Below are 27,178 nucleotides of genomic sequence, written 5' to 3'. Positions count from 1 at the left end.
CTCGACCAAGAGCGACAAAGTGAGACTCTGTCTCCAAAAAAAGAAAAAAACCCAAAAACCCTGATGCCTATAAACTACTATTATGTGTCCATAACAATTACAAGTAACAAATAATAAATTCTGATGCCAAACTTTATAGTTTTTCCTGTCTCAGACAATAATGGTAGCACTTATTGCCATTTGGGCCCTGAAAAATTATTTTAATATCTCTGCACCTTTGTGTCTTCATATGCATGAAGTTCTTTGAAAGAGTGACTAGAATGTGGTTTAGATTGTTACTGATTTTGATCTCTATGATTGCTCCAAGCATATGATGTCACCATCAGATAAAGATCAATGCTTCTTTTGATGCCAGAGCATGAGTTACGGAGACTGCCTGTAGCTCTTTAGATAGCAGATGACTTTCCCTCCAACATTTTATTATGACATTTTTCTTTTCTTTTCTTTTTCCTCTCCTCTCCTCTTCTTTTCTTTCTTTTCTGACAGGCTCTCACTTTTGTCACCCTGGATAGAGTGCCATGATGTCATCATAGCTCAAACTCTTGGGCTCAAGCAATGCTGTCTCAGCCTCCCAACTAGCTGGGACTACAAGCACCTGCCCACCTGCCACAATACCTGACTAGTTTATATACACACAGACACAGACACACACACACACATATATATATATATTTTTTGGAGACAGAGTCTTAGTCTGTCACCCTTGGTAGAGTGCCATGGTGTCATAGTTCATAGCAGCCTCAAACTCTTGGTCTCAAAGTAGTTTTCTTGCCTCAGCCTCCCTGGTAGCTGGGACTACAGGTACCCACCACAACGCCTGGCTATTTTTTTAGAGATGGGGTTTCGTTCTTGCTCACACTGCTCTCGAACTGCTGAGCTCAGGCAAGCCACCTGTCTCAGTCTTTATTATGACATTTTTCAAATACGCAGAAAATAAAGAACTGTAGCGGCTCGGCGCCTATAGCTCAACCGGCTAAGGCGCCAGCCACGTACACCTAAGGTGGTGGGTTCGAATCCCCAGCCCGGACCCGCCAAACAACGATGGCTGCAACCAAAAAATAGCCGGGCGTTGTGGCGGGCGCCTGTGGTCCCAGCTACTTGGGAGGCGGAGGCAGGAGACTCGCTTGAGCCCAGGAGTTGGCGGTTGCTGTGAGCTGTGATGCCACGGCACTCTACCCAGGGGGACAGCTTGAGGCTCTGTCTCAAAAAAAAAAAAAAAAAAAAAAAAAGAACTGTAGCAACTACCCATTTACCCACAATCTAGATTATGTAATTGTTAATTTTTTTGTGATTATCTTTTACATTTTAACATTATACTTATTAACAGTAGAGCCATAGAAACAGGGGCTTAATGCTTTCCTAGCAACAAACTCATTTTAAAAGATACAGGATTTAAAGAGTTTAAGAAGCAGATTTTATCTTAATTAATTATGGGACCAAATATAGTATTTCAACTCCTTCATTATCAGGGGGGAAGATTTATTTAAAAACCATGGAAGGCTGCAGAGGCTTTTCAGTTTACCAACCAGGGGAGGCCCGGCAGTCATCCAAATAGCTCCTACCCTCCCCTGCAGCTATGCATAGGTAAAAAGGGCATGGTTTTGTGCCCAGACGGCCCCAGTACCTATTTCTCTATTGATTCTTGCCTTTCCCTTTCCTCCCTTTTCCTGCTCAAGGTAGACACTACTTTGGCCATGTTAGGATGGGAATTCTACTAAATGAGTCTGGCAAGAAATGTCCCTCCCTTCTTTCCTTTATTCACTGAGTAGTAATTACCTACTGTGTACCAGGTTCTGAGTGGGCCTTGGTTGCTAAAATGGAAGATTACAAACCTCATGGGCCAGTGGGCCAGAGGTAGCTGAGGGCATTTGCTAAACTTTGTTGGCACTTGTCCTAATTTCTGCAATTTGCCAAGTGTCCTCAACCACATACCACCATTTGGGTCCAAACAAAGGTTCTTTTGTAGACGCTGCCCTAAGAGTCAGTAGAAGGAGACCTCACTAGATTAAAATGAAGCCTTTTGCAAACATGAAGCTGGAATTATATAATCCTAATAATAACCTATGACTTGAGCTTTCATGCTTCATTCCAGTCTGTTCAACTGCTGATCCTGCAATTCCTGTAAGCACAACTCCCACTGAGGCTAATGAGAGTGTTAATGTGAATGTAAGTTTTGTACTTAATCTTCTCCTGCTCATCTTCTCCTTGCTTGTCTTAGACTCTCAACAGTACCAATCCCCTTCCTCACAACATGGTGGTCCCTCCTTTCATACTGCAGGGCCATGTTGCCGTGATATGCTCCAAGTGAGGGAAAAATCAGACCAAAAATGTTCTGCTCTAATACTGTGCCATTGCCTCATATAGTAACACATCGCCTCATGTACGTTGTCCAGAAGTCAGAGAAAATGTAGAATGGTAAATTGATGTTCTAGGCACACGATAAGCCAGACTTGGGTCTGCCTTTTTTTTTTTTTTTTGAGACAAAGTCTCATTTTGTTGCCTTGGTACAGTGCCATGGTGTCATAGCTCACAGCAACCTCAAACTCTTGGGCTCAAGTGATCCTCTTGCCTCAACCTCCTGAGTAGCTGGGACCACAGGTGCTCACCATAATACCCAGCTAGTTTTTCTATTTTTCCTAGAGATGGGGGTCTTGCTCTTGCTCAGGCTGGTCTTGAACTCCTGAGCTCAGAGGATCTACCTGGTGTGGCCTCCCAGAGTGCTAGGAATATAGGTGCGAGCCACCGTACCCGGTTGGGGCTGCTAACCTTTAAAATAATTTTTCAAGAGATGGGGCCCTGCTTGTTGCTCAGGTTGGCCTCAAACTCCTGAGCTCAAAGGATCCTCCTGCCTCAGCCTCACAGCTCACAGCAACCTCCAACTCCAGGGCTTAAGCAATTCTCCTACCTCCACCTCCCAAGTAGCTGGGACTACAGGTGCCCACCATAGCGCCCAGCTATTTTTTGGTTGTAGTTGTTATTGTATGGCAGGCCTGGGCCGGATTCAAACCTGCCAGCTCTGGTAGATGTGGCTGGCACCTTAACCACTTGAGCTACAGGCGCCCAGCCTCTTTTTTTAATAATATAATTAAAATTAGCACAGTTTCATCAAAGTTACAAGTGAGGTTTTTCTCATTGTGTACAACTGATGGCAGGCCAATGGCCTAATCTATGACTCCAACATATATTTAATTCATTACAAACAGGCAAGAAGGGCACATGGAGCTTTGCTCACAGGAGGGAACCATAGCCGTTGGAGTCGCTTATGGTAATTTGACATATAACTCAGAGCCTAATTGTGTCAGGTGAAGTGGCCTGGACAATTTAGTCTCTGTTCCCAGAGTTAACAAGCTTCCATCACATAACTTTCTTTGAGAATATTAAATCAACATCCTCTGGAAAGCAAATGTCAAGTTGCCAGGGAGGAGAGGTTTGCACAGCAAGTGCAGAATGATTTGTGTGGCTTTCAAGGCCTAGTAGTTAATCTTTTATTAACTGTTCTTCTTCTTCTTCTTCTTTTTTTTTTGATTAACCATATTATTCCTTTCAGCTGGATCTAACTAAGGAACTACAGTAAAGGATGTATTTTTATTTTTGATTTTAAGTAATATAATAGGAGCCCACAAAGCTAATGCAATCTTTAAAAATGATGATTTCTCATGATTATGGGGGAAAGTTCATTGCTTTGCATAGCTATAAACCATGCCCCCAAATCCAAAGTTGTTCCTTTTTTTTTTAGTTTCAAGACAGAGTCTTACTTTGTTACCTTCAGTTGAGTGCTATGGTGTCATAGCTCACAGCAACTTCAAATTCTTGGGCTCAAGTGATCCTCTTGCCTCAGCCTTCAAGTAGCTGAGACTAAAGGCGTTCCCCCACAACACCCAGCTAGTTTTAGAGAGGGTGTCTTGCTCTTGCTCAGGCTGGTCTCAAACTCCTGAACTCAAGCAATCTACCTACCTCTGCCTCCCAGATAAAGTTATTTCTTTACTAAAAATAGTCCCCTTATAGCTCTCTCACAATGTTGATTTTTCTACAGAATAGAAAATTGAGGCTGAGTATATTTAAATAATTTGCATGATGGGATCACAGTCTAATAAGTGTTAGAACAAAGACCAAAAGTAGGTCTTCTGACTCCTGTACCATTGTATTACATCGTTTGTCCTTGCTCTTCTTTAGGGAATTTCTGACTTAAAAAGTATAACAATTAAAAAGGGAAGTGATTACTGTAAAAGCAAAGATAGTGGTTATATATAGAATGGAGGCAGAGGGGTAGGATCTAGGAAGACTATGTATGGGTTTTCCTGACCAGAGGATGGTTACCGTTACCGTTATAAATTATTATAAAATGAACATAGTCTTTGCCTGAGACTGTCCTAGTTTAAGCCTTAAACTGGGTTAATTATTAATAGTGCCCTTTTTCATTTTCAAAAGAGTTCTGTTTTGGATGATAAATTATGTAGCGTTTTATTGTACATCTATGTTTGATATGCTTTTATGCATTTATTTTATGTCAAAAATATTTTATTTTAAAAAATAATCAGGAAGTCTGACCCATGACCAGGATTTCAGTCCAACCTGGAAAATTGTATGTTTGCTCCAAGACTCATGATAACTACAGGGATGCAGTGGCAGGAGCTGTGAGCCAGGGGTGGGTTCCTGAACAGAGGCTGTGGTGTCCCATCTTGGCTTTCTGGGGGCTTCCTGAACAGAGGCTGTGGTGTCCCATCTTGGTTTTCTGGGGGCTTCATGGCATGAGATACTTGTCTTTGTTTGTCCTATATGTGGCTGAGGAACTGGTGTATCCCCTAGTCTTAATTAGGAGAAGCACTTTGTATACTGTGAAGGTTTTTTTTTTTAACCTTGAGAGGTAAGAGCTCTCTAAATTCCTAACTCAGCAAGCCTTCAGCACCATAGTAGTGCTACCTGTCAGATTAATGTTCCTATAATACAGTTCTACTACTTAAAACTTTTTAGAACTCCTGAGTACCTAAAGATGAAATCTAAACTCCTAAACTCAATGCAACCACCTGGTTCCAACGGTGCTGCTCCTTTCCCATAATCCCTTGCTACTTTCCCTTCTAACAGAAGGCCTTTTTTTTTTTTTTGAGACAGAGCCTCAAGCTGTCCCCCTGGGTAGAGTGCCGTGGCATCACAGCTCACAGCAACCTCAAACTCTTGGGCTTAAGTGATTCTTTTGCCTCAGCCTCCCAAGTGGCTGGGACTACAGGCGCCTGCCACAATGCCCGGCTATTTCTTTTGTTGCAGTTGTCGTTGTTGTTTAGGTGGCCCTGGCTAGGTTCGAACCTGCCAGCCTCCGTGCATGTGGCTGGTGCTGTAACCACTGTGCTACAGGCGCCGAGCCTGGTGTTCTATCTTACATAATTCCTTTGTAGTAAGTTTTTGGGTTAACCTCTGGTTCAGTGTTGTAGCTCTGTGATGACTACCACAGTGTTTAAAACTTATAAGATACACAATATATGTTAGTTGATAGACATATAAATAAAAGAGGAGAAAAAGAAATGGGGAACAGGAATAGTGGTTCACTCCTGTAATCCTAGTACTCTTGGAGGCTGAGGTGGGAGGATCACTGAAGGTCAGGAGTTCAAGACCATCCTGAATAAGTGCAAGACCCTATCTCTATCAAAAATAGAAAAAAAAATTAGCTGGGTGTGGTAGCATGCACCTGCAGATTGAGCTTGGGAGGCTGAGGCAGAAAGATTGCCTAACCCCAGGAATTTGAGGTTGCAGTGAGCTATGAACACACCATTGCACTTTACCCAGGGCAACAGAGTGAGACTCTCAAAAAAAAAAAAAAAATTGGCTGGGTGTGGTGACTCATGCGTGTAATTCTAGCACCTGTAATTCTTCTCACGCCTGGGAAGCCTAGGTGGGTGCATTGCTTAAGCTCAGGAGTTCCAGACCATCTTGACCAAGAGCTAGACCCTGTCTGTACTAAAACAGCAAAAACTAGCAGAGTGTTGTGGTGGGAGCCTGTAGTCCCAGTTACTGGGGAGGTTGAGGCAGAAGGATTGCTTAAGCCCAAGAGTTTGAGGTTTGCTGTGAGCTATGATGATGCCACAGCACTATACTCCAGGGTGACAGAGTAAGACTCTGTCTTAAAAAAAAAAAAAAGAAAAATAGGGCTGGGCGCAGTGGCTCATGCTTGTAATTTCAGCACTCTGAGAGGCGGAGGCATGTAGATGGCCTGAGCTCAGGAGTTTGAGACCCACCTGCGCAAGAACGAGACCCTATCTCTAAAAAATTAGCCAGGCATTGTGGCGTGCACTTATAGTCCCAGCTACTCAGGAGGCCAAGGTAAGAGAATCACTTGAGCCCAAGAGTGAACTATGACACCATGGCACTCTACCCAGGGGGAGAAAGTGAGACACTGTCTCAAAAAAAAAAAAAAAAAAAAAAAGGAAGGGAAATGGAGTAAGAAATAAAACACAAATTTTTTATTTAAAATTTAAAGAAGTATTTAAAGGGCAGTGCCTGTGGCTCAAGGAGTAGGGCGCCGGCTCCATACACCGGGGGTGGTGGGTTCAAACCTGGCGCTGGCCAAAAACTGCAAAAAAAGAAAAAAAAGTGAAGAAGTCTTCTGCAGTTTCTTTTCTTATGGTTTCACAATTCTCTTCACTTCTTTTGTTAGGTATGTTCCTAAGGATTTCATTTTCTTTGAAGCTACTGTGAAGGGAATTGTGTCCTAGATTTGCATCTCAACTTGGCTGTTATTGGCGTATACAAAGGCTACTGATTTGTGGGGATATTGATTTTATATTCTGAGACATTATAGTATTTCCTGATCACTTCCAGGAGTTTTGTGGTTGAGTCTCTGGGGTTTTCTAAGTATAAGATCATATCATCAGCAAAGAGCAAGAGTTTGACCTCCTCTCCCCTCATTTGGATGCCCTTTACATCCTTCTCTGGCCTGACGGCATTGGCTAGAACTTCTAGCAACAAATGGAAGAACATACCATGCTCTTGACAGGGAAGACTCAACTTTGTCAAAATGTGTATTCTACCCAAAGCAACTGACAGATTCAATTCAATTCCCAGTAAAATACCAACATCATATTTTGAAGAACTGGAAAAAAACAGTACTTCGTTTTGTATAGAATCAGAAAAAACCCACTATAGCCAAGGCTATTCTGTTTTTGTTTTTTCGGGGCCGGGGCTGGGTTTGAACCCGCCACCTCCAGCATATGAGGCTGGCACCCTTCTCCTTTGAGCCACAGGCACCACCCACCAAGGCTATTCTTAATAATAAAAACAAAGCAGGAGGTATCACCCTACCAGACTTCAGGCTATATTACAAGTCTACAGTAATCAAAACAGCATGGTATTGGCACAAAAATAGAGACATAGACATATGAAATAGTATAGAACACCAAGAGATGAAACCAGTCTCTTATTGCCATATGATCTTTGATAAACCAAACAAAAGCATACAGTGGGGAAAAGAATCTCTATTCAACAAATGGTACTGGGAAAACTGGATAACCACATGTAAAAGAGTGAAACTGGACCCACACCTTTCACCACTTACAGAAATTGACTCAAGATGGATATAAGATTTAAATCTAAGAGACAAAAATGATAAAAATCTTAGAAGTATGAGAAAAACTCTTGAAAATGTCAGCCTGGGGAAAGATTTTATAACAAAGATCTCAGCAGGGCACTGCAACAACAACAAAAATTAACAGGTGGGACTTAATTAAGCTGAAAAGCTTCTGCGCAGCTAAGGACACAAGTAAAGCAAAAAGACACCCTTTAGAATGGGAGAAGATATTTGCAAGATATGAATCTGACAAAGGGTTGATAACTAGAATCTACAGAGAACTCAAATTAATCAACAAAAAAAGAGTAAACGATCCTTTCTACCACTGGGCAAGAGATATGAACAGAACCTTCTCTGATGAAGACAGATGAATGGCTAACAAACATTTGAAAAAATGCTCATTGTCCCTGATCATCAGAGAAATGTAAATCAAAACCACCCTGAGATATCACTTAACCCCAGTGAGAATGGCCCACATCACAAAGTCTCAAAGCTTCAGATGCTGGCATGGATGTGGAGAGAAGGTAACACTTTTACACTGCTAGTGGGACTGCAAACTAATACAACCTTTTTTGGAAGGAAGTATGGAGAATCCTCAAGGAACTCAAATTCAACCTCCCATTTGATCCTGCAATCCCATGAGTAGGCGTCTGCCTAGAAGGAAAAAAAAAATCATTTTATCATAAGGATATTTGCATAAGAGTTTTTTTTTTTTTTGACACAGAGCCTCAAGCTGTCCCCCTGGGTAGAGCGCTGGGGCATCACAGCTCACAGCAACCTCCAACTCCTGGGCTCAAGCGAGTCTCCTGCCTCCACCTCCCAAGTAACTGGGACCACAGGCGCCCGCCACAACGCCTGGCTATTTTTTGGTTGCAGCCATCATTGTTGTTTGGCGGGCCAGGCTGGATTCGAACCCGCCACCTTAGGTGTATGTGGCTGGCACCTTAGCCACTTGAGCCACAGACGTCAAGCCCATAAGAGTGTTTATTAAAGGTCAATTTATAATTGCCAGTACATGGAAACAACCTAAATGCCCACCAACCCAGGTATATATACCCAAGCTGTGGTATATGTATACCATGGAATACTATTTAGTCACTTAAAAAGATGGAGACTTTACATCTTTTGTTTTGACCTGGATAGAGTTAGGAACACATTCTTCTTAGTAAAGCATCACGAGAATGGAGAAGCAAGAATCCAATGTACTCAATTCTAATATGAAGACAGTCGACAATCTGATACACACCCACATAAGAGGAAAAACTCAATTCAAGGTGGGTGGCAGGGGAACAAGGAAGCAGGGAGAGGGGAGGAGACAGGGAATGGGGGTGCCTACAGTGTATGACACACCTCTTGGGGGCAGGGCACAATTACTTATAAGGGGGACTTTACCAACAAATGCAATCAGTAGAACCTAATTCTTTGTACCTTCAATGAACCTGAAATAATAAAAATAAATAAATATTAAAATAAAAAAAGAAAATTAAAAGTAGGCTGGTGCAGTGTCTCATGCCTATAATCCTAGCACTCTTGGAGGTGGAGGTAGGTAAATTGCTTGAGCTTAGGAGTTGAAGACCAGCCTGAGCAAGAGTAAGACTCTATCTCTACTAAAAATAGAAAAATTAGCTGGGTGTGGTGGCACAGGCCTATAGTCCCAGCTACTTAGGAGGCTGAGGCAAGAAGATCACTTGAGTCCAAGAGTTTAAGGTTGCTGTGAGCTGTGATGCCATGACACTCTTCCTAGGCCAACTGAGTGAGAGTCTGTCTCAATCTAATTAAATAAATAAAATTTAAAGAAAAGCAGAGAATTAAAGAGACGTATTAATAAATGGAGAGAATGGCTCAGCGCCTGTGGCTCAAGCGGCTAAGGTGCCAGCCACATACACCTAAGGTGGCGGGTTCGAATCCCCAGCCCAGGCCCGCCAAACAACAATGATGGCTGCAACCAAAAAATGGCCAGGCGTTGTGGCGGGCGCCTGTAGTCCCAGCTACTTGGGAGGCTGAGGCAGGAGACTCGCTTGAGCCCAGGAGTTGGAGGTTGCTGTGAGCGTGATGCCATGGCACTCTACCCAGGGGGATAGCTTGAGGCTCTGTCTCAAAATAAATAAATAAATAAATAAATAAATAAATGGAGAGAAAAAAGTTAAATCTTTTCTTTTTCTTTTGCAGTTTTTGGCCAGGGCTGGGTTTGAACCTACCACCTCCGACATATGGGTCAGCACCCTACCCTTTTGAGCCACAGGCACCACCCTTTCATTTTGTTTTTATTGAGCACTATATAACATATGGGATGCTACATAAGACACTGTATAACCTTCTAGCTGGGGTAAATGACCATTACTGAGTTATTTTGTCATTAATCAGGAAAATGCTTCTTTAATCAATGTTCTTTAAACCCTTTGACACATAGTAGCGATTAACTCCAGAGATGTGTCTATCTCTTTCCATCAATTGCCAATGGTATATATAATGGGCAACTGTCTTTTCCTTGCCACCACTAGTGAACTTGTAGATGCAAGCAGTGGCCACTGTGGGGATGACCAAGCATGCAAGCATGATGGCAAGTCCAGGGAGAATCTTGAAGCACATCTTGGCATGGTTACCTTGGCCGAAAATAATAAGTTATATCTTCAGTTTAGTGATATTTAAAGGAAACACGTTCTCTCAAAGAAACTAAACTTGGGAGAATTTTGTTTTGTCTCTGCCTGGAGGGGGAAAGTTGACTAATTGGAGTAGAATTTTAGCTCTAGCTTCAGAGGATATGGAGAAAAGAACTCAGCTGATAAGAGAAAACTGGTATTTTATGACTAGAGTCATAGTCATAAATTGAAGCTCTGGTGTGAGAGCCACGCAGGTCTGAATCTTATGGGAGGGCCCAGAATTGAACACCCAGGACCAATTCTTTCTCCTGCAGTCCTGTACCTAGTTCCCATCCTCCTGTTGGACTCTTCCTTATATTCTGCCTCTTCCTTACTCCCCAAATATAGTTTTTAAATCTAGATTTTTGAATAGGCAATAATCACATGGTTCAACATTTAAGGACTATAGACTGTTTCCCTAGAATCATGACCTGGGTTGCGTGTTTTAGTCACAGTGATATAGATAATGAAGTTCAGAACCTCTCTTACATCTTTATCCAAGGCTGAGCCAGAGGTTGTAACTAGCATGAAATAGTCATAAAGAACATTCTAGAAGAATCTAGAAAAACCCAGAATTTGTAGGGACTGGCAGGAGGGCAGGGGTGCTGGAGTAGGGCAAACATTGGACTTTTAGCAACATTACTGTTCTCTGAGTAGCCAGAAAGGTGAAGGGGTTATGGAGGAAGGGAGCGGGTGAACAACACAGAATGCAGAAGACCTCTTGGGGCTGCCCTGTGGTTGGTTCCAGAAGGGCAGTCTTTCTGTGAGAAGGGCAATGGGTGTGGGGTGCTCTTCTGCTCCTGAGGATGCATAGCCTTCAGAGGGACCAGAAGCATGGGAGGGGGAGTGGGATGGAGGGGACAGAGTGGGAAGGGGCAATATACCATTGGTGGGAGTAGTCTCACATCCACCTCCTGTGTGGGCACCAGAAATCCTAATTCCCAGGAATGGTGAAGGGCAGCACCCAAAGAGCACAGATCCTTCTCCAAGGGGGAAGCTTTTCTCACAACTCCATCAAAAACTACATTTTTCCTTGTTTTTCAGCCCAATAGCAATGTCCAGAAAATATCTAGAAAATGAGAGGAATGGGAAAGCCTTAAATAAGAAGTCAGAGAAGTCCTCCTGGGATGGTAAATGGCATTGCAGATTTTATTTTACTTTTCTTTTTTTCCCTGCCAACTGTGAAAAATTCTCATCTTAGCTACAAGAGTTCTACCTATGTAAGTAAATGCGTAATGGTGGTTCTGAGAAACCCTTCTACAGGTTAACAGATTTGACTCTATGGAAAGTCAAATAGTTTTAACTCTAGCATTTGCCTAGTTCCTGTTTTTTCTCAGGAGATCTGGTGCTTTGGTGTGATTAAAATGTCATTGTTGAAGCAGTAACTTTGAATACTTTTTTATGGCTAGGCAATTCTCAAAAAAAAAGAAAGACATTTCTATAAAATCATAGCTTTATGTTGAGAAATAAAATGTGTAGAGAGCCATTTACTTGCAATCTTTAAGAAAATCAAACTCATCAAACTCTAAAAGACTTTTAGGTCTGGATGCAGCCTTCCCAAATCTCTGAACCTGCACAGATGGGAGCTTATCTTTTGCAAATCAGAAAACTGAAGTCACTCTTCCTGCTTAGTATAAATATTTAGTGAAGGATCCTGGCAAAAGGTTAGTTAGGAAAGGTATTTCCTAGGAGATTTTGGCTTTACCCAAATGACTTGCTCAAGATCAGATAAGTCAGAACTAACTAGGATTAGACATCAGTGGAAACCATTTAGCAATCTCAGGCCTTTTGTATCCCTTTACGGAAGTGAAATATCATAATTGAGGGTTTTGTTGTATTTTTTTCTTTTTGACTTCACAAGACATTCCCTAGAAACTGATGTTGACTCTGCTCTCCATTCAAACAGATGAACAGTTTGGGGACCCCCCAGAACTCACCATAAATCTTCACTAGCAGCTCTTTCCTAAAGAGGGTATAACTCCTTGGAGGGTAAAGCCTCCAAACTTGAAGGAACATCTCCTTTACTAAGAAAAGGTATCTACATTGTTGTATCCTGGGTATATATGAAGGATATAACCCTCTACCCACCACCCAGGATTACTCAGTTTTTCCCTGTGTGAACTTGAGCTTGAGTTTTTTGGTTTTTTTTTTGAGACAGAGCCTCAAGCTGTCCCCCTGGGCAGAGTGCCGTGGCATTACAGCTCACAGCAACCTCCAACTCCTGGGCTCAAGCGAGTCTCCTGCCTCAGCCTCCCAAGTAGCTGGGACCACAGGCGCTCGCCACAACGCCCGGCTATTTTTTGGTTGCAGCCGTCATTGTTGTTTGGCGGGTCCGGGCTGGGGATTCGAACCCGCCACCCTAGGTGTACGTGGCTGGCGCCTTAGCCGGTTGAGCTATAGGCGCCGAGCCGAGTTTTTTTTTTTTTAATATTGTAAATTGGGCAGGTCTTTTCCAAACTTTTCGCTACCATAAGTCCTGAATTTCTAACTTGCTTCTAAATTGCTGAATGTTACACTTTCCTCACTGTTTTAGCTTCCTCCAAAGTGCACAGGAAATGTCTTTAGGTTTGGCAAACTCTTCCTTACCTTCTTCTCCACACTCCTACTACAGAAGTGTACACTCAGCATTTCAGAGTCATTTTTTTTTTTTTTGGCAGTTTTTGGCCGGGGCTGGGTTCGAACCCATCACCCCCGGTATATGGGGCTGGCACCCTACTCCTCTGAGCCACAGGTGTGGCCCCAGCATTTCAGAGTCTTTAAACCATCTCAGTTTACATACACTGATGTCACACTTTTTATAAAGTTAAAATGGTTCCATTTTCAATCAGCTGACTTAGAAGGACATTAACCTCTGTCAGATATCCCTAAAAATCCCAAATCTTTTTCTTTGAAATTTCCATAATGTCATTCTTACAAATATATGCCAAGTCTACAAGTCAAGTTTTCTTCATCCGGACATATTTTTCAAATATAGCAGTATGATAACTAGGGGTAGGGGAAACAGCACCAGAAATAGAAGGGCTGAAAACGAGAGTGGGGATGTTATTTGAAATAATCAGAATAAAAATTATTTCTTCAACACTCAAAAAATATTGATTTGAATACCCACCATTGTTGTAGGCTCTGGTGATAAAGCAGTGAACAAAAGAAACTACATTTTTGTCCTCAAAAAGCTTAAGTTCTAATGGAAGGAGACAGATAATAAACCAAATTAATAATTTCCGTAGTATATTAGAAAGTGATCTTTGCTTTGAAGAAAAACAAAGCAAAGGCAGAATATAGGGAGTGTTTTACTTTTTATTCATTCATTCGTTCATTTATTTTTTGAGACAGAGTCTCTCTTTCTTGCCCAAACTAGAGTGCAGAGGTATCATCACAGCTCTCTGCAATGTCATTCTCTGGAGCTCACACAATCCTCCTGCCTCAGCCTCCTAAATAGCTGAGACTGCCGGTGTGCACCACCATGCCTGGCTTAGCTGTCTATTTCTGGTAGAGATGAGGCCTCATCATGTTGCCTGTGCTAGTCTTAAACTCCTGGTCTAAAGGGATCCTTCCACCTTGGCCTCCCAAAGTACTAAGATTACAGGTGTGAGCCACCCCGCTTTGCCAGGGAGTTTTTTGTAAGTTAAAAATAAGGAGACTTTCCAACAAAGCCTTGAAGGAGTTGAATAACCAGGCTCTCTGAACATTTGGGGGAAGAGTCCCAGGCAAAGGAAACAAACAGCCAAGTGTAATGGCTCCCAGGGATTCCCCAGAGTGACTGAGCAACAGCTAGGAGAGAGACCGGCTGGAGCAGCAGGTGGTAAGTAAGAGAAATAAGGGAAGGAAGCATACCCTTAGGGCCTTGCAGGATATTGTAGGTACTTTGGCTTTTACTGTGATGAGATGAGAAGCCAGAGGAGGATTTCAAACAACGGAGCTACAGGGTCTGATTAACAAGATCGTTGGTGTTGAGAGAGAAGGAAAAGGGTCAGGTGTAGGAGAGAAATTGATATATTGGTTAGACCACGGCTTTCATCCCAGAAATTAATCATACTGGAAATTAATCATAAAGCATTTGCTGTGTTTACAAAAGGGGAAGGAAATGTGCTTGCAGAACAACAACAGCAAAAAAAGTAGGGATGCAATTTTTTTGAAAATGTTTTTTAAATGCCTCAAGCTGTCACCCTGGGTAGAGTGCTGTGACATCACAGCTCACAGTAACCTCCAACTCCTGGGTTTAAGCGATTCTGTTGCCTCAGCCTCCCAAGTAGCTGGTACTATAGGCGCCCGCCATAACGCCTGGTTATTTTTTGGTTGCAGCCGTCATTGTTGTTTGGCTCGGGCTGGATTCGAACCCGCCTGCTCTGGTGTACGTGGCTGTCGCCTTAGCCGTCATTGACGTCTTTTCCCTCCCATTTCCTAAACTTGGCTGGGTGCCTGTTAGAAATACAGAATGGGCCCTTCCCATATTGTAAGTATGGAATGGAGTCCAGGGAATATTACTTTTAGCAACACACGTGGGTGTTCTTATGACTAGGAAGTCTGGGAAACTGTCTTTCTAACCTTCCAACCCTGAGTTCTCTCACCCCTTTTGGCGTTTGCAGCGACCCCGAAAAGAGATGCAGAGCGTCCATGATGCCGGCAGGTGGCGCTATCTGACCACAAGTCGCAGAGGGAGCGCGTGCCCTACAGAGAAGCGAGAAGCGCGAGAGCCGGGCCTCCGCTCACCCTGGCGGAGCGGCACGCACACCTAGTGGGGGAGCAGGGCTGGTACCCCCGCTTTTTGGGCTTTCGTGCACCCTAAGCCGCACCTGGTCGGCTTCTTGGGCTCCAGGGGTAGGAGAGACAAAAGAGGCAGCGCTTGCGGCCTGAGCTTTGAGCACTGGGGAGATTAACAAGAAGGTGCAGCGAGAACTCACAGCCTCTCGCTACAGGGAATCAGTTCAACCCAGCCAACCCAAGCCCCAGGACCTACTACTGAGTCCCGTCGGGGAGGGCCGGACAGACAGACAGCTCCTTTCCATTGGCGGCCGGAGGAGGGCCCCGCCCCCTTTCCTACAGCCCTCATCTTTGACTGGCTCTCGGGTCCCGGGTGGCCACGCCTTCTTCCTTCGCACATACACAAGAGTCACGCGCCTTTCAGTTGGAAACTTGGCGTGCTGGGGAGGATGGTGGCCCTCATCTCCCCACCCACTTATGTTGCCATTGGTCCGCAGAGCCGGGCACGACCACGCCCCCATTCCAGCCCCCTGGCTGGGAGGGTGGGCTCCCGCTCGTGATTGGCTGGTCGGCTTGCCTCTTGCCGAAGTGGCTGGTGCTCCCCTCCCTCCGCTTCCCCCTCCCACGAGCCTCGGAGTTCCTCAGCTGGCCGAGGTCGAGTCAGTGTCAGTCAGGGAGGCAGACTGCTGAGCATTGGGCGCGGACGCTGGGTTGCAGTCTAGCCCTGGGGCCAGTGCCTGCGCTCGCGCCGCTGGGTGGGAAGGATGAAGCTGCAGCTGGAGCAGCCACCCTATGATTGGCTGTGGCGCTTGTGAACCCGAAGTAAAGATGGCGGGCGGGCAGGCAGCCGCCGCACTGCCCACTTGGAAGATGGCGGCACGCCGCAGCCTCAGCTCCTGCAGCCGGGGGGTCCTGCAGGCGGCCGCAGGGCGGCTGCTGCCGCTGCTACTGCTGAGCTGCTGCTGTGGCGCGGGAGGCTCCGCGGCGGCGGGCGAGAATGAAGAGACGGTGATCATCGGGTTGCGGCTGGAGGACACGAACGACGTGTCGTTCATGGAAGGGGGGGCGCTGCGGGTGAGCGAGCGGACCCGGGTCAAGCTGCGGGTGTACGGGCAGAACATCAACAATGAGACGTGGTCCCGCATCGCCTTCACCGAGCAGGAGCGGCAGTCCCACAGCCCCGGCGAGGGCGGGCTTGGGGGCCCCGCGCCACCAGAGCCGGACAGCGGCCCCCAGCGCTGCGGCATCCGCACCTCAGACATCATCATCATGCCCCACATCGTTCTCAACCGCCGCACATCGGGCATCATCGAGATCGAAATCAAACCGCTGCGCAAGATGGAGAAGAGCAAGTCCTATTACCTGTGCACGTCACTCTCCACGCCTGCCCTGGGCGCCGGCGGCCCGGGGTCCGCGGGTGGCACCGTCGGGGGCAAGGGCGGCTCGGGGGTGGCCGGGCTTCCGCCGCCGCCGTGGGCCGAGACCACCTGGATTTACCACGACGGCGAGGACACCAAGATGATCGTAGGCGAGGAGAAGAAATTCCTGCTGCCCTTCTGGCTGCAGGTGATCTTCATTTCGCTACTGCTGTGCCTGTCGGGCATGTTCAGCGGCCTCAACCTGGGGCTCATGGCCCTGGACCCGATGGAGCTGCGCATCGTGCAGAACTGCGGCACGGAGAAGGAGAAGAATTACGCCAAGCGCATCGAGCCGGTGCGCAGGCAGGGCAACTACCTGCTGTGCTCACTGCTGCTGGGCAACGTGCTGGTCAACACCACGCTCACCATCCTGCTCGACGACATCGCCGGCTCAGGCCTCGTGGCGGTGGTGGTCTCCACCATAGGCATCGTCATCTTTGGGGAGATTGTGCCCCAGGCCATCTGTTCCCGGCACGGCCTGGCTGTTGGGGCCAACACCATCTTCCTCACCAAGTTTTTTATGATGATGACCTTCCCCGCTTCTTACCCGGTCAGCAAGCTGCTGGACTGCGTCCTGGGCCAGGAGATAGGCACAGTCTATAACCGGGAAAAGCTGCTGGAGATGCTGCGGGTCACCGACCCCTACAACGACCTCGTTAAGGAGGAGCTGAACATAATCCAAGGGGCGCTGGAACTCCGCACCAAGACGGTGGAGGACGTGATGACCCCGCTCCGGGACTGCTTCATGATCACAGGCGAGGCCATCCTGGATTTCAACACCATGTCGGAGATCATGGAGAGCGGCTACACTCGCATTCCAGTATTTGAGGGAGAGCGCTCCAACATCGTGGACCTGCTCTTTGTCAAAGACTTGGCCTTCGTGGATCCAGATGACTGCACTCCCTTGAAAACCATCACCAAATTTTATAACCACCCTTTACACTTTGTTTTCAATGACACTAAGTTGGACGCTATGCTGGAAGAATTTAAGAAAGGTGGGGAATTTTGATATCTTTCATTGGCTTGCTTTTTTCTCTCTCCATCCTCCTCCCTACTTGAGTTTACTACCCTCACCAACCCCCCAAGGCGAGTTGACCGGAATTTCTCCTTCTCTCTCTTAATTGCAAAGTTGAAAGGGTGGTATGGATTTGGGGACGGATTGAACTAGTAAAGCGCTTTTAGGTTCTTTAAAAGCACAAGACTACTATCCCTTACTTTGTCCCTTTATTGAAGAGCAGACTTCCTAATTTCTGTGCGATATTCTCCCCACCCCCATCCCCACCATCCCCACCCCAGGGTCTGTTGCCCTTCTTGCCTGGGTTCTGAGTGGGTAGGAGAAAGTTGAGGCTGGCTAATGGTATGTCATTTGGTTGACTTGTACTAATCACAGGCATTTGGAAAACGTTTAAATAGCTTTCCCAGCGCAGTCCTTTTTTCCCTCCTCCTTAAGCATCCACGCTGATGTTTTAAAGATTGGAAATACGTTTTGTGTTGCTTCTGTTCCTGGTTGTCTGGCGACCTGTGGGGAAGATTGAGGCTGGCCTTTGAGGGTAGGGGGTGGGGTAAGCCAAGCACCACCAAAAAAAAAAAAAAATCACTTGTTTTAGATGTGACTTGCTTTAGCAAGAAGAGCTGTCTTTTTTAAAACTAAAGTTAGTTATTAATATAGAACTTGGAAAGGCTAGAGCTAAGTTAACCTTTTATGAGATTGTATCTGTATTATGTAGCTTTCTTCATTATTTGCTTACATTTAACTCACAACACATAGGATTTCCCAAACCAAGTATGCTTTGGGCAAAAGCTTGAACTTCTAACAATAGGATACATCTATATACTTATTATGGTTTGTTTATTTCTTAACTCTTTCTGTTTAAAAGTGTTCTTTTTTAACATTGATCCCCTGATACATTGAAATGAAGTGTATCTGGAAGTTAACTCTCACTGTTCCAGGATGTTTAACATCGAAGAGAAGAAGGGTAGAGTCTTACGCACTTACACCACACATCATTTCTTGCATTGTGGGATTTTGTTTTACCTTGTAATGAACAGGTAAATGGCAACTCATATTATTATGTGGAAATTCTGAAAGTTTCTGGAAAATAGCTAGTGTTATCAGAAAACTGAGGGATGCTGAATTTTTTAATTGCTATTGTGCTAGAGCATTTGCACATTGGAATGTGTATATATTGGAATGTGTATGTAACCTTTCATGACCCAGTAGTCTTCAAAACTAAGTTTCCTTCTTCCAAAAGAATTTTGATTGCTAATAGTGGTCTCCCGTGAAAAAGGCCATGTGTAGCTGGTGACAGCTGACTGGGTATGATGATCTGAGCATGCTTGTGGAGTGTGTGGTTGTCCTAATTCCATTTTCTGGATGAATGGTGTCCTCTTTAGAATAGGATCACATTGCAATTAATTTTCATGTAAAGGAATAGAGCAGAATGTGCTTTGAAGATTGATAATTTACATTTAAAAGCATAAGGTTAGTCTTCTGGATTCTTAAATATTAAAAAGAAAATATCTAGTATCTCTAGATGACTTGGCTTCTTTTCGGGGTGTCATTATTCTTACACTGCTAGGTGTTATTTAGAGCATCTAACCAGTCTCTTCAGTAATTTTGCAGTAGTATTTGTAATACAGAAGGATATCTTGAAATGCATGAAAATGCCTTTGCCATCTTTTTATCGCTAAATTTCCCAATATTGATATAGATAATTTATTGTATTTTTTATTATTCAGAATCTTTACACATTTACTGACGGATTGGTGACACTAGTTTGTACTTCCTGCTGAAGTCTTTTATTCCCTTCTGTCTTTTATCTTTGAGAATTTATTCACTTCACAGCTCATTTATCCTGCCTCTACTCAAAATTTCAAAATATGCATTATTTTGAAATTTGTTTTTGGTTGTTCTTGAATAATTTTCCTATGATTGATTTATTTCCATGAGAAATGTTTTTCTTCTAAACTCAATTCTTACAGTATGTTTTTGAAATGTATTCTTTTTTTGAGATGGAGTCTCACCAGAGTGCTGTGGTGTCCCAGCTCACAGCAACCTCAAACTCCTGGGCTTAAGCGATTCTCTTGCCTCAGCCTCCTAAGTATCTGAGACCATAGATGCCCACCACAATGCTCAGCTATTTTTTGGTTATAGTTGTCATTGTTGTTTGGCAGGCCATTGGAATGGTTTGAAGGCTTTTTTTTTTTTTTTTTTTTGGTATTCTACCTTACACGTCTTCATTTTTTTTATTTTTATTTTTGCAGTTTTTGGCTGGGGCTGGGTTTGAACCTGCCAGCTCCAGCATATGGGGCCGGAACACTACCCCTTTGAGCCACAGGTGCCGCCCTTGAAGACTTTTTTTCCATTCCTTTTTCTCTCTTCTAATTTCTCCATTTCCAAGAAACAAAACCAAAACAGACACCCCCAACAATACCAACTGTAACTCCCCAAACTGGTTAGATCCTCAATCCAAATGTCACTGAAATTGATCCTTTCTAATTAAGAATGCTTGTACTCAAACCTTTTCTCTATATAGCTGCACAGAATTAGTCTGAGTTATTTACTAATGAGGGGGATATAGAAGGTCCTGTAATTTGTAAAGAAAAGCTACCTTTATGTTAGTGTACGTGATGTGTTTTTTCTCATGCTTAGAATTTTTTTCTGGCTACCAGGAATCTCTTTGCTTTACTAGCTGTTGGAAGATAGTAATTGTGCTAGTTTTACAGCTTGAGCTTGATGATGGTGGTAATGATGAGGATTATTATTTATCTGTTTACTCTGTGCCAAGAACAAGAGTTAGTGCTTTACATGAATCACCTTGTTTAAATCTCACAAGAGCTGAATGAAGCATTATCTCCGTTTTGCAAATGAGGAAACTGGGGTTTAAGTTAAATGATTTGTTCAAGGTCACACAATTTATTTGGGAGTTTAACTCAGGTCTGTGACATCAGAACTCTCTTAATGACTAGTTCCCTTGATCCTGATTTGCCACTTCTCTTTTATTGAGTGGCTGAGTGGAAGATTTGGTCTTTTGTCCAAACATTGCCTCAGAGCCAGTTGGGCAGCAGGACACAGAAATATTTTTAAACCTGTACACAGCTTTAAACCCAGTGTTTCTGGGATGTACATAGCAGTTGGTGTTCCCATTTTTGAAGAATTCTATTTGCACTTCAGGCATCAAGATTCATTGTGAAAACATTTTATACTAACATTGTACAGTGCTTATGTGCTACTTTAATGGGCTACTCTACAACTGTTTTTCTAATGGCTAAATTGTGTAATTATGTTTCACTCTTGCTTTCTTATCTTTTTCTGTTGCAAAGGTCACACAGTAATTTGTCAAACTCAGTTTTGTGCTTTAGTCTTGGTTTTATTTACATGTTTTGTAACTATCTGTATCCTAACTGGTTGCTAATGAATATTCTTTACAACTTTGCCCGTCTGTGTGCCACACGTTTGGTCTTTCTCTATTCGTTGGTTTTAGAGTTACCATAAATCTAAATAAGAGAGAAAATTCAGGAAATCCCTCTAGAAGATGATGAGAATTTTAGAAAAGCTATCTAAAACAAAACAGTGTAGGGAAGGGAAAAGTGAGATTGAAGGCTGCTACCTTTGAGTGCAGAAAGCATGCTAGAGGCTCTCCATTTACCTGGTAGAACCTTCCTAACAAAAAATTAGGCCACCCGGTTTTCTACACTGAGGTGGATTTGAAGAATTAGTAACCAGTTGAGGTTTCATTGTTTATATTTTAGCTTTGTAGCAGTTGCATTCCAGTATCGTAGATCATGCTATTCACAGCTGCTGGGGACTTAGCCAGGCTCTTTTCTAGCTTTTTCTGAGCTACAAACAGGTGGGCTTGTCAGACAGGGTTGTTCTCCAAGGCAAGAATGCACTGTAGAGTTTTGACTTAAAACATTGGCTATATAGTTATTTCTTTCAGTAACTCCACAAGTCTCTCCATACTAATGTACTGAGAGTTTAATATGACTTTACAGGGAGTGGATATATTTGTATTCATGATCTTGTACATTTATTTTGGCAGAGTAATATACATTGAATTATGATGATATTTCATATTTCTAGAACATCTTTATGAAATAGCCAGGTAGAATCAGAGCTGGAAGGCAGGCAGCTTGAGGATTATCTAGCCCAGTGTTTGCTGGTTTACCAGATGATAAAATTTGCTTGGGTCACTTAATAAAGAGTAAGGTCCTAGGCCTCACCCAGAGTCCTCCTGAACTAGGATCTCTGGGGAAGGCGCCTTGGAATGAATCCATGTGTTTACAGTTACTCTGAGGTCATTTTTAGGGTTAGGTGAGTTCAGGAAACACTGGTCTAGTCAATCTCTTGACTAAGGAAAGTAAACCTTGAGAAAGAGAAGAGAAAAGTGACTTGTTTAGGATTTCGCTCCTAGCTGGAAGCATCAAGTGGATGGGAACCCATTTCCTGACTTCCCGATTGAGTCCTTCTCACTCCAGCAAGCTTCCAGTTCCAAGTTGTTCAGACTTAAAGATAGCTGTTATCATTGGAAAAGCAATTTAATCAGGGTTACCTCTGGTTATTACTTTATTGGTCTTGTGATTTTAATGTCTATATTTTAGATGTCCTAGGTTCAAGCAATCTTTGACACACTTTTTGTTTGTTTTTGAGATATGTAGTCTCCGTTGCCCTGGGTAGAGTACTGTGGTACTCTACTCATAGCTCTTAGCAACCTCAGACTCTTAGGCTGGAGCAATCCTCTTGCCTCAGCCTCCCAAGTAGCTGAGACTACAGGCCCCTGCCACTATGCCTGGCTAGTCTTTCAATTTTTAGTAGAGATGGAGTCTGGCTCTTGCTCAGGCTGGTCTCGAACTCCTGAGCTCAAGCAGTCTACCTGCCTCAGCCTCCAGAGTGCTAGGATTACAGGCATGAGCTGCTGCTCTCTGCCACACATTTTGTTAAATAGAAAATAGTCCAAGTGTGTGAGGTCATTTTCTTATTTTACATTTTATTTTATGTGAGTTTGAGATTTTTACTCTGTTGTGGTCAGACTAGGAGTATATTTTAGGAAATGGGTATGGATATCTACATTACTGGACAGCTCCGGTGGTTAATATAAGGTTATATCTTTTGACTTACCATGTATTGGGTATCCCTTAATGATAATTTTCTCCTTGGTTGTTTCTTCTTTGAGAATAATGATTTCTTTCATAGTACAGGTCTGTGAAATTTCCACTGAAATTTCATCAAAGCATTTGAAACTCATTTACCTATGTGCCCTTCCCTCCTGCCCTCGCCCCCAGTTTTTAAAAATATATATAAACTGAAGTCATACTGAGAATCGTGCCTAATTTTTGGAAGTTCTGTGTTACTAAGGTTGCCGAAGCCTGAGCATAGATCTTTAGGTCAAGAGAGACCGTAGTTGCATACTGGCTCTGACTTAGAATGATCTGGATGAAATACCAAAGGACCTTGTTCTGCATTTCTCTTGGTTTTATGGGGATTAACGCCACCTGCCTCTCCTTGTACTTCCCAAAGGGCCTCAGAATTACTTAAATTCTGAGACATTCCAAACAATTGTGAGGGGCTGGTCAGATGTTTTGTTATGTATAAAGTGGTCTATTTTTTTCAAAGGGGCCCTTTCCTCTAAATATATCTTTTATATACATATAAGTTATAATTATTATCTAGTACATATTTACATATATATTAGTAGTAAACTTACAATTCATTAAGATTTACTTGACATAAAAAGGATATTTATTAAACTTAAATACATGGAAGTGGATTACTAGGATTGAATACAATTTATTTTAGTATTGTCTTCATTTTTTTTCCCTTAGAACACACAAACAAGAAACCCCAAATCATACCAATGCTGAAAAGGACAATAAAAAAAAAGACCAAAAAAAAAAAAAGAGAGACATACATGGAGGCTGGTGCATTTGAACCTGGCTGTGCCTGCTGAACAACAGTGATAGCTACAGCAAAAAATAGCCGGGCGTTGTGGTGGGTGCCTGTAGTCCCAGCTACTTGGGAGGCTAAGGCAAGAGAATCGCTTAAGCCCAAGAATTTGAGGTTGCTGTGAGTTATGATGCCACGGCACTCTACTGAGGATGACATAGTGAGACTCTGTCTCAAAAAAAAAAAAAGGTTTGGTGCCTGTGGCTCAAGTGGCTAAGGCGCCAGCCACATACACCTAAGGTGGCAGGTTCAAATCCAGCCCGGGCCCACCAAACAACGATGACGGCTGCAACCAAAAAATAGCTGGGCGCTGTGGCAGGCGCCTGTGGTCCCAGCTACTTGGGAGGCTGAGGCCTCAGCCTCCTACGTAGCTAGGATAGGTGCTTGCCACAATGCCTGGCTATTTTTTTGTTGCAGTTATCATTGTTTAGCTGGCCCACGCCAGATTTGAGCGTACCAGTTTCATTGCATGGCTGGTGCCATAACCACTGTGCTCTGGACACCAAGCATGTTAGCTTTTCATATTGCAAATACATTGCAACGTTATCTATAAGCAGTGGAAATGACTTAAATATCTGACCCTTTCGGGCAGGGCATGAAGAGGAAAGAGTTAGGAAAATTATAACTATCAACTAATTGCAACCACTTAATGATAATCTTAAAGGCCATGTAGCAATATGGGAAACTTTGCACTGATTATTTGCATAGATTATACACATGTGTAATCTAGAAGGGAACATGGAGAAATTAAAAATGGTTGATGCATTAGGGAAGGGTAGTTATATTCATTCTTTGCAAAAATCTCCTTGTTAACTTTATATATAATATACCTGGAAAAAATTCAAATCTGCTAAGAACATTATGAGTCCTGATCTTAGGAAAACTAACCTTTGCTCGTGTTAAGGAACTCATTATTTCCTTTCTCCTTAGGAACATTTTACTGCTAAAACAAATGGTTCTTGTTTAAATGTTAAAAGTAGAGATATAATTCACCTACTATAAAATTCCCCTGTTTGTATGATTTAGTGGTTTTTAGTATATTCACAAGGCTGTATAGCCATTACTACATCTACTTTAGACATTTTCATCATTCCTAAAAGAAACTCCAGACCTATCAGCAGTCTGTTTCCATTCCCTGTTCCCCACTATCCCTGGCAACCACTAATTTAGTCTCTATGGATTAGCCTATTCTGGACATTTCAGGTAAATGAAATGTGGCCCTTAGTGACTGGCTTCTTGGTGTATGCCTGTAATTCTAGCTACTTGGGGAGCTGAGCTGGGAGGATTGCTTGAGCCCAGGAGTCAGAGACTCCAGTGAGCTATGATCATGCCATAGCATTCTGGGTGACAGAGAGAGACCCCATCTCTAAAATAAAAAAAATTAATAAAAAAGAAAAAAGGCTGGGCACCTGTAGCTCAGTGGTTAGGGCGCTGGCCACATGCTCTAGGGCTGGTGGGTTTGAACCTGGCACGAGCCTGCTAAATAAACAAACAAACAACAACAACAAAAATAGCTAGTGTTGTGGTGGGTGTCTGTAATCCCAGCTACTAGGGAGGCTGAGGATTTGAGGCTCAGCCTCAAACTCTTGAGCCTGAGAGTTTGAGGTTGCTATGAGCTATGACATAGCAGCAGCTCTACCCAGGGCAACATAGTGAAACTCTGTCTCAATTAAAAAAAAAAAAGAAAAGAAAAAAAATAGCATTCAGATTCATCCATGTTGGCTTGGTGCCTGTGGCTCAAGTGGCTAAGGGACCAGCCACATACACCTGAGGTGGCAGGTTCGAATCCAGTCTGGGCCCACCAAACAACAGTGATGGCTGCAACCAAAAAATAGCCAGGCGTTGTGGTGGGTGCCTGTGGTTCCAGCTACTTGGGATGTGGAGGCAGGAGACTTGCTTGAGCCCAGGAGTTGGAGGTTGCTGTGAGCTGTGATGCCATGGCACTCTACCGAGGGGGACAGCTTGAGGCTCTGTCTCAAACAAAACAAAACAAAACAGATTCATCCATGTTATAGCATGTATCAGTATTTCATTCCTTTTTATGGCCAAATATTCCATTTTATGGATATACCACATTTTGTTTATTTATTCATCAGTTGATGGGTATTTAAGCTGTTTGTACTTTTTGCTATGGTGAATAATGCTGCTGTGAACTTTGGTGTACAAGTTTTTGTGTGGACATAGGTTTTCAATTCTCTTGGGTATGTATATATGAGTAGAATTGCTGGGTCATATGGTAACTCTTCTTTAACTTTTTGAGAAATCACGAAACAGCTTTTCAAAGTGGCTGTAACATTTTACATTCCCACCAATAATGTATGAGGGTTCCGGTTTCTCCACATCCTCATCCCTACCTGTTATTGCCACTCTCCCCCTTTTTTCTAAAATAACAGCCATCCTAGTGAGTGTGAAGTGGTATCTCATGGTGGTTTTGATGTTTCCCTAATGGCTAACGATGTTGAGCATCTCTTCATGGGATTATTGACTGTCCCTGGATTTTTGGAGAAATGTCTATTCAGTTCTTTTGTGCATTTTTCAATTGAGTTATTTGTCTTTTTAATTATTGAATTGTAAGAGTTCTTTTTATATTCTGGATACTAATCACTTATCAGACATATGATTTGTAACTATATTCTCCCATCCTGAATTGTCTCTTCACTTTCTTGGTAGTGAGTTTTGAAGCAGAAGAGTTTTTAATTTTGATGACGCGTAGTATGTCATTTTTTTTTTTTTTTTGTTTATGCTTTTGCTTTTGGTGTTACATCTAAGAAACCATTGCCTAATTTAAGGTAATAGAATTAATGCCTATATTTTCTTCTAAGAGTTTTATAGTTTTGGCTTTTACATTAGGCCATTTGAGTTAATGTTTGTATATGGTGTGAGGTAGGCATCTAACTTCAGTCTTTTGCATGTAGATATTCAGTTGTCCCAGACCATTTGTTGAAAAGTTTAATTTTTTCTCCATTGAATTGTCTTGACATCTTTTGCGAATATCAGTTGAGCTATGATGATGCCATGGTGCAACTCTATCCAGGGCAACAGAGTGAGACTCAGTAAGAAAAAAAAAATGGCCATAAATATGAGTGTTCTATTTCTGGATCTTAAATTCAGTTCCTCTATAATCTAAATCAATACTACACTGTTTTGATTCTTGTAGCTTTGTAATAAGTATTGAAATTAGGAAGTTTGAGTCTTCCAACTTTGATTTTTTTCAAAATTGTTTTGGCTGTCAGGAACTTTCCATGGATCCATTTGCTGAGTTCTGTATAAAAGGAGGTCGGAATTTGGATAGTGGTATTGAATCTGTAGATCAATTTGGGGAGTATTACAATGTTAACAATATTAAATTTTCATCCACGAACAGCGATGTCTTCCCATTTATTTGGGTCTTCTTTTTCTTCAACAGCATTTTATAATTTTCAGTGTACTTGTGATCTTTTTATTAAATTCATTGCCAAGTATTTTATTTATTTGTTTTTGTTTATTTATTTATTTTTTTGAAACAGTGTCTTGGTTTTTCACCTGTTGCTAGAGTGCAGTGGCATATCATAGCTCACGAAAACCTCAAACTCATGGGCTCAAGTGATCTTCTTGCCTCAGCCTCCTGAGTAGCTGAGACTACAGCAACATATGCCTACTAATTTTTAAGTTTATGGGATATTGCTTTAGTCAGGCTGGTCTTGAACTTCTGTCCTTAAGCAGTCCTCCAGCCTTGGCCTCTCAAAGTGCTAGGATTACTGATGTGAGCCACTGCTCCAAGTACAGTATTTTATTTATATTTTGGTGTTATCATAAATGGAATTGTTTTATTTCATTTTTAGATTGTTTATTGCTATATAGAAATACAAGCAATTTTTGTATATTGTTCTTTTATCATACAATCTTGCTGAACTTGTTTGTTAGGTAACAAATGATTTTTCCT

General features: G+C 42.8%; 2 protein-coding genes across 4 annotated transcripts in view; one reads left to right on the top strand and one right to left on the bottom strand.

The window, feature by feature from the left end:
• Nucleotides 1–9,931: 9,931 nt before the first annotated feature.
• LOC111724308 (NADH dehydrogenase [ubiquinone] 1 alpha subcomplex subunit 1-like) lies at nt 9,932–10,144 on the bottom strand. The gene has a single exon (XM_023511791.1). The coding sequence runs from the start codon at nt 10,142–10,144 to the stop codon at nt 9,932–9,934; it is 213 nt and encodes a 70-aa protein (XP_023367559.1).
• Nucleotides 10,145–15,502: 5,358 nt separating this feature from the next.
• CNNM2 (cyclin and CBS domain divalent metal cation transport mediator 2) overlaps nt 15,503–27,178 on the top strand; it is a 147,562-nt gene continuing 135,886 nt past the window's right edge. Inside the window, exon 1 of one of the 3 annotated variants that reach the window (XM_023511790.1) lies at nt 15,503–17,308. In XM_023511790.1, the coding sequence (XP_023367558.1) occupies nt 15,688–17,308 (1,621 nt within the window). In that variant the 5' untranslated portion in view covers nt 15,503–15,687. The remainder of the gene's footprint in view (nt 17,309–27,178) is intronic. The other 2 variants (XM_003787207.3, XM_003787208.2) reach the window with 2 other exon arrangements.

The sequence above is a fragment of the Otolemur garnettii genome, unplaced genomic scaffold (assembly GCF_000181295.1).
Source record: "Otolemur garnettii isolate 467f Iridium unplaced genomic scaffold, OtoGar3 scaffold00021, whole genome shotgun sequence".
Lineage (NCBI taxonomy): Eukaryota > Metazoa > Chordata > Mammalia > Primates > Galagidae > Otolemur > Otolemur garnettii.
The sequence above is the reverse complement of the archived record's forward strand: the minus strand, read 5'-3'. Positions and strand labels throughout refer to the sequence as shown.

Coding starts and splice junctions, on each gene's coding strand:
- LOC111724308 (XM_023511791.1), bottom strand. CDS start 10,144: ATGTGCTTCAAGATTCTCCCTGGACTTGCCATCATGCTTGCATGCTTG.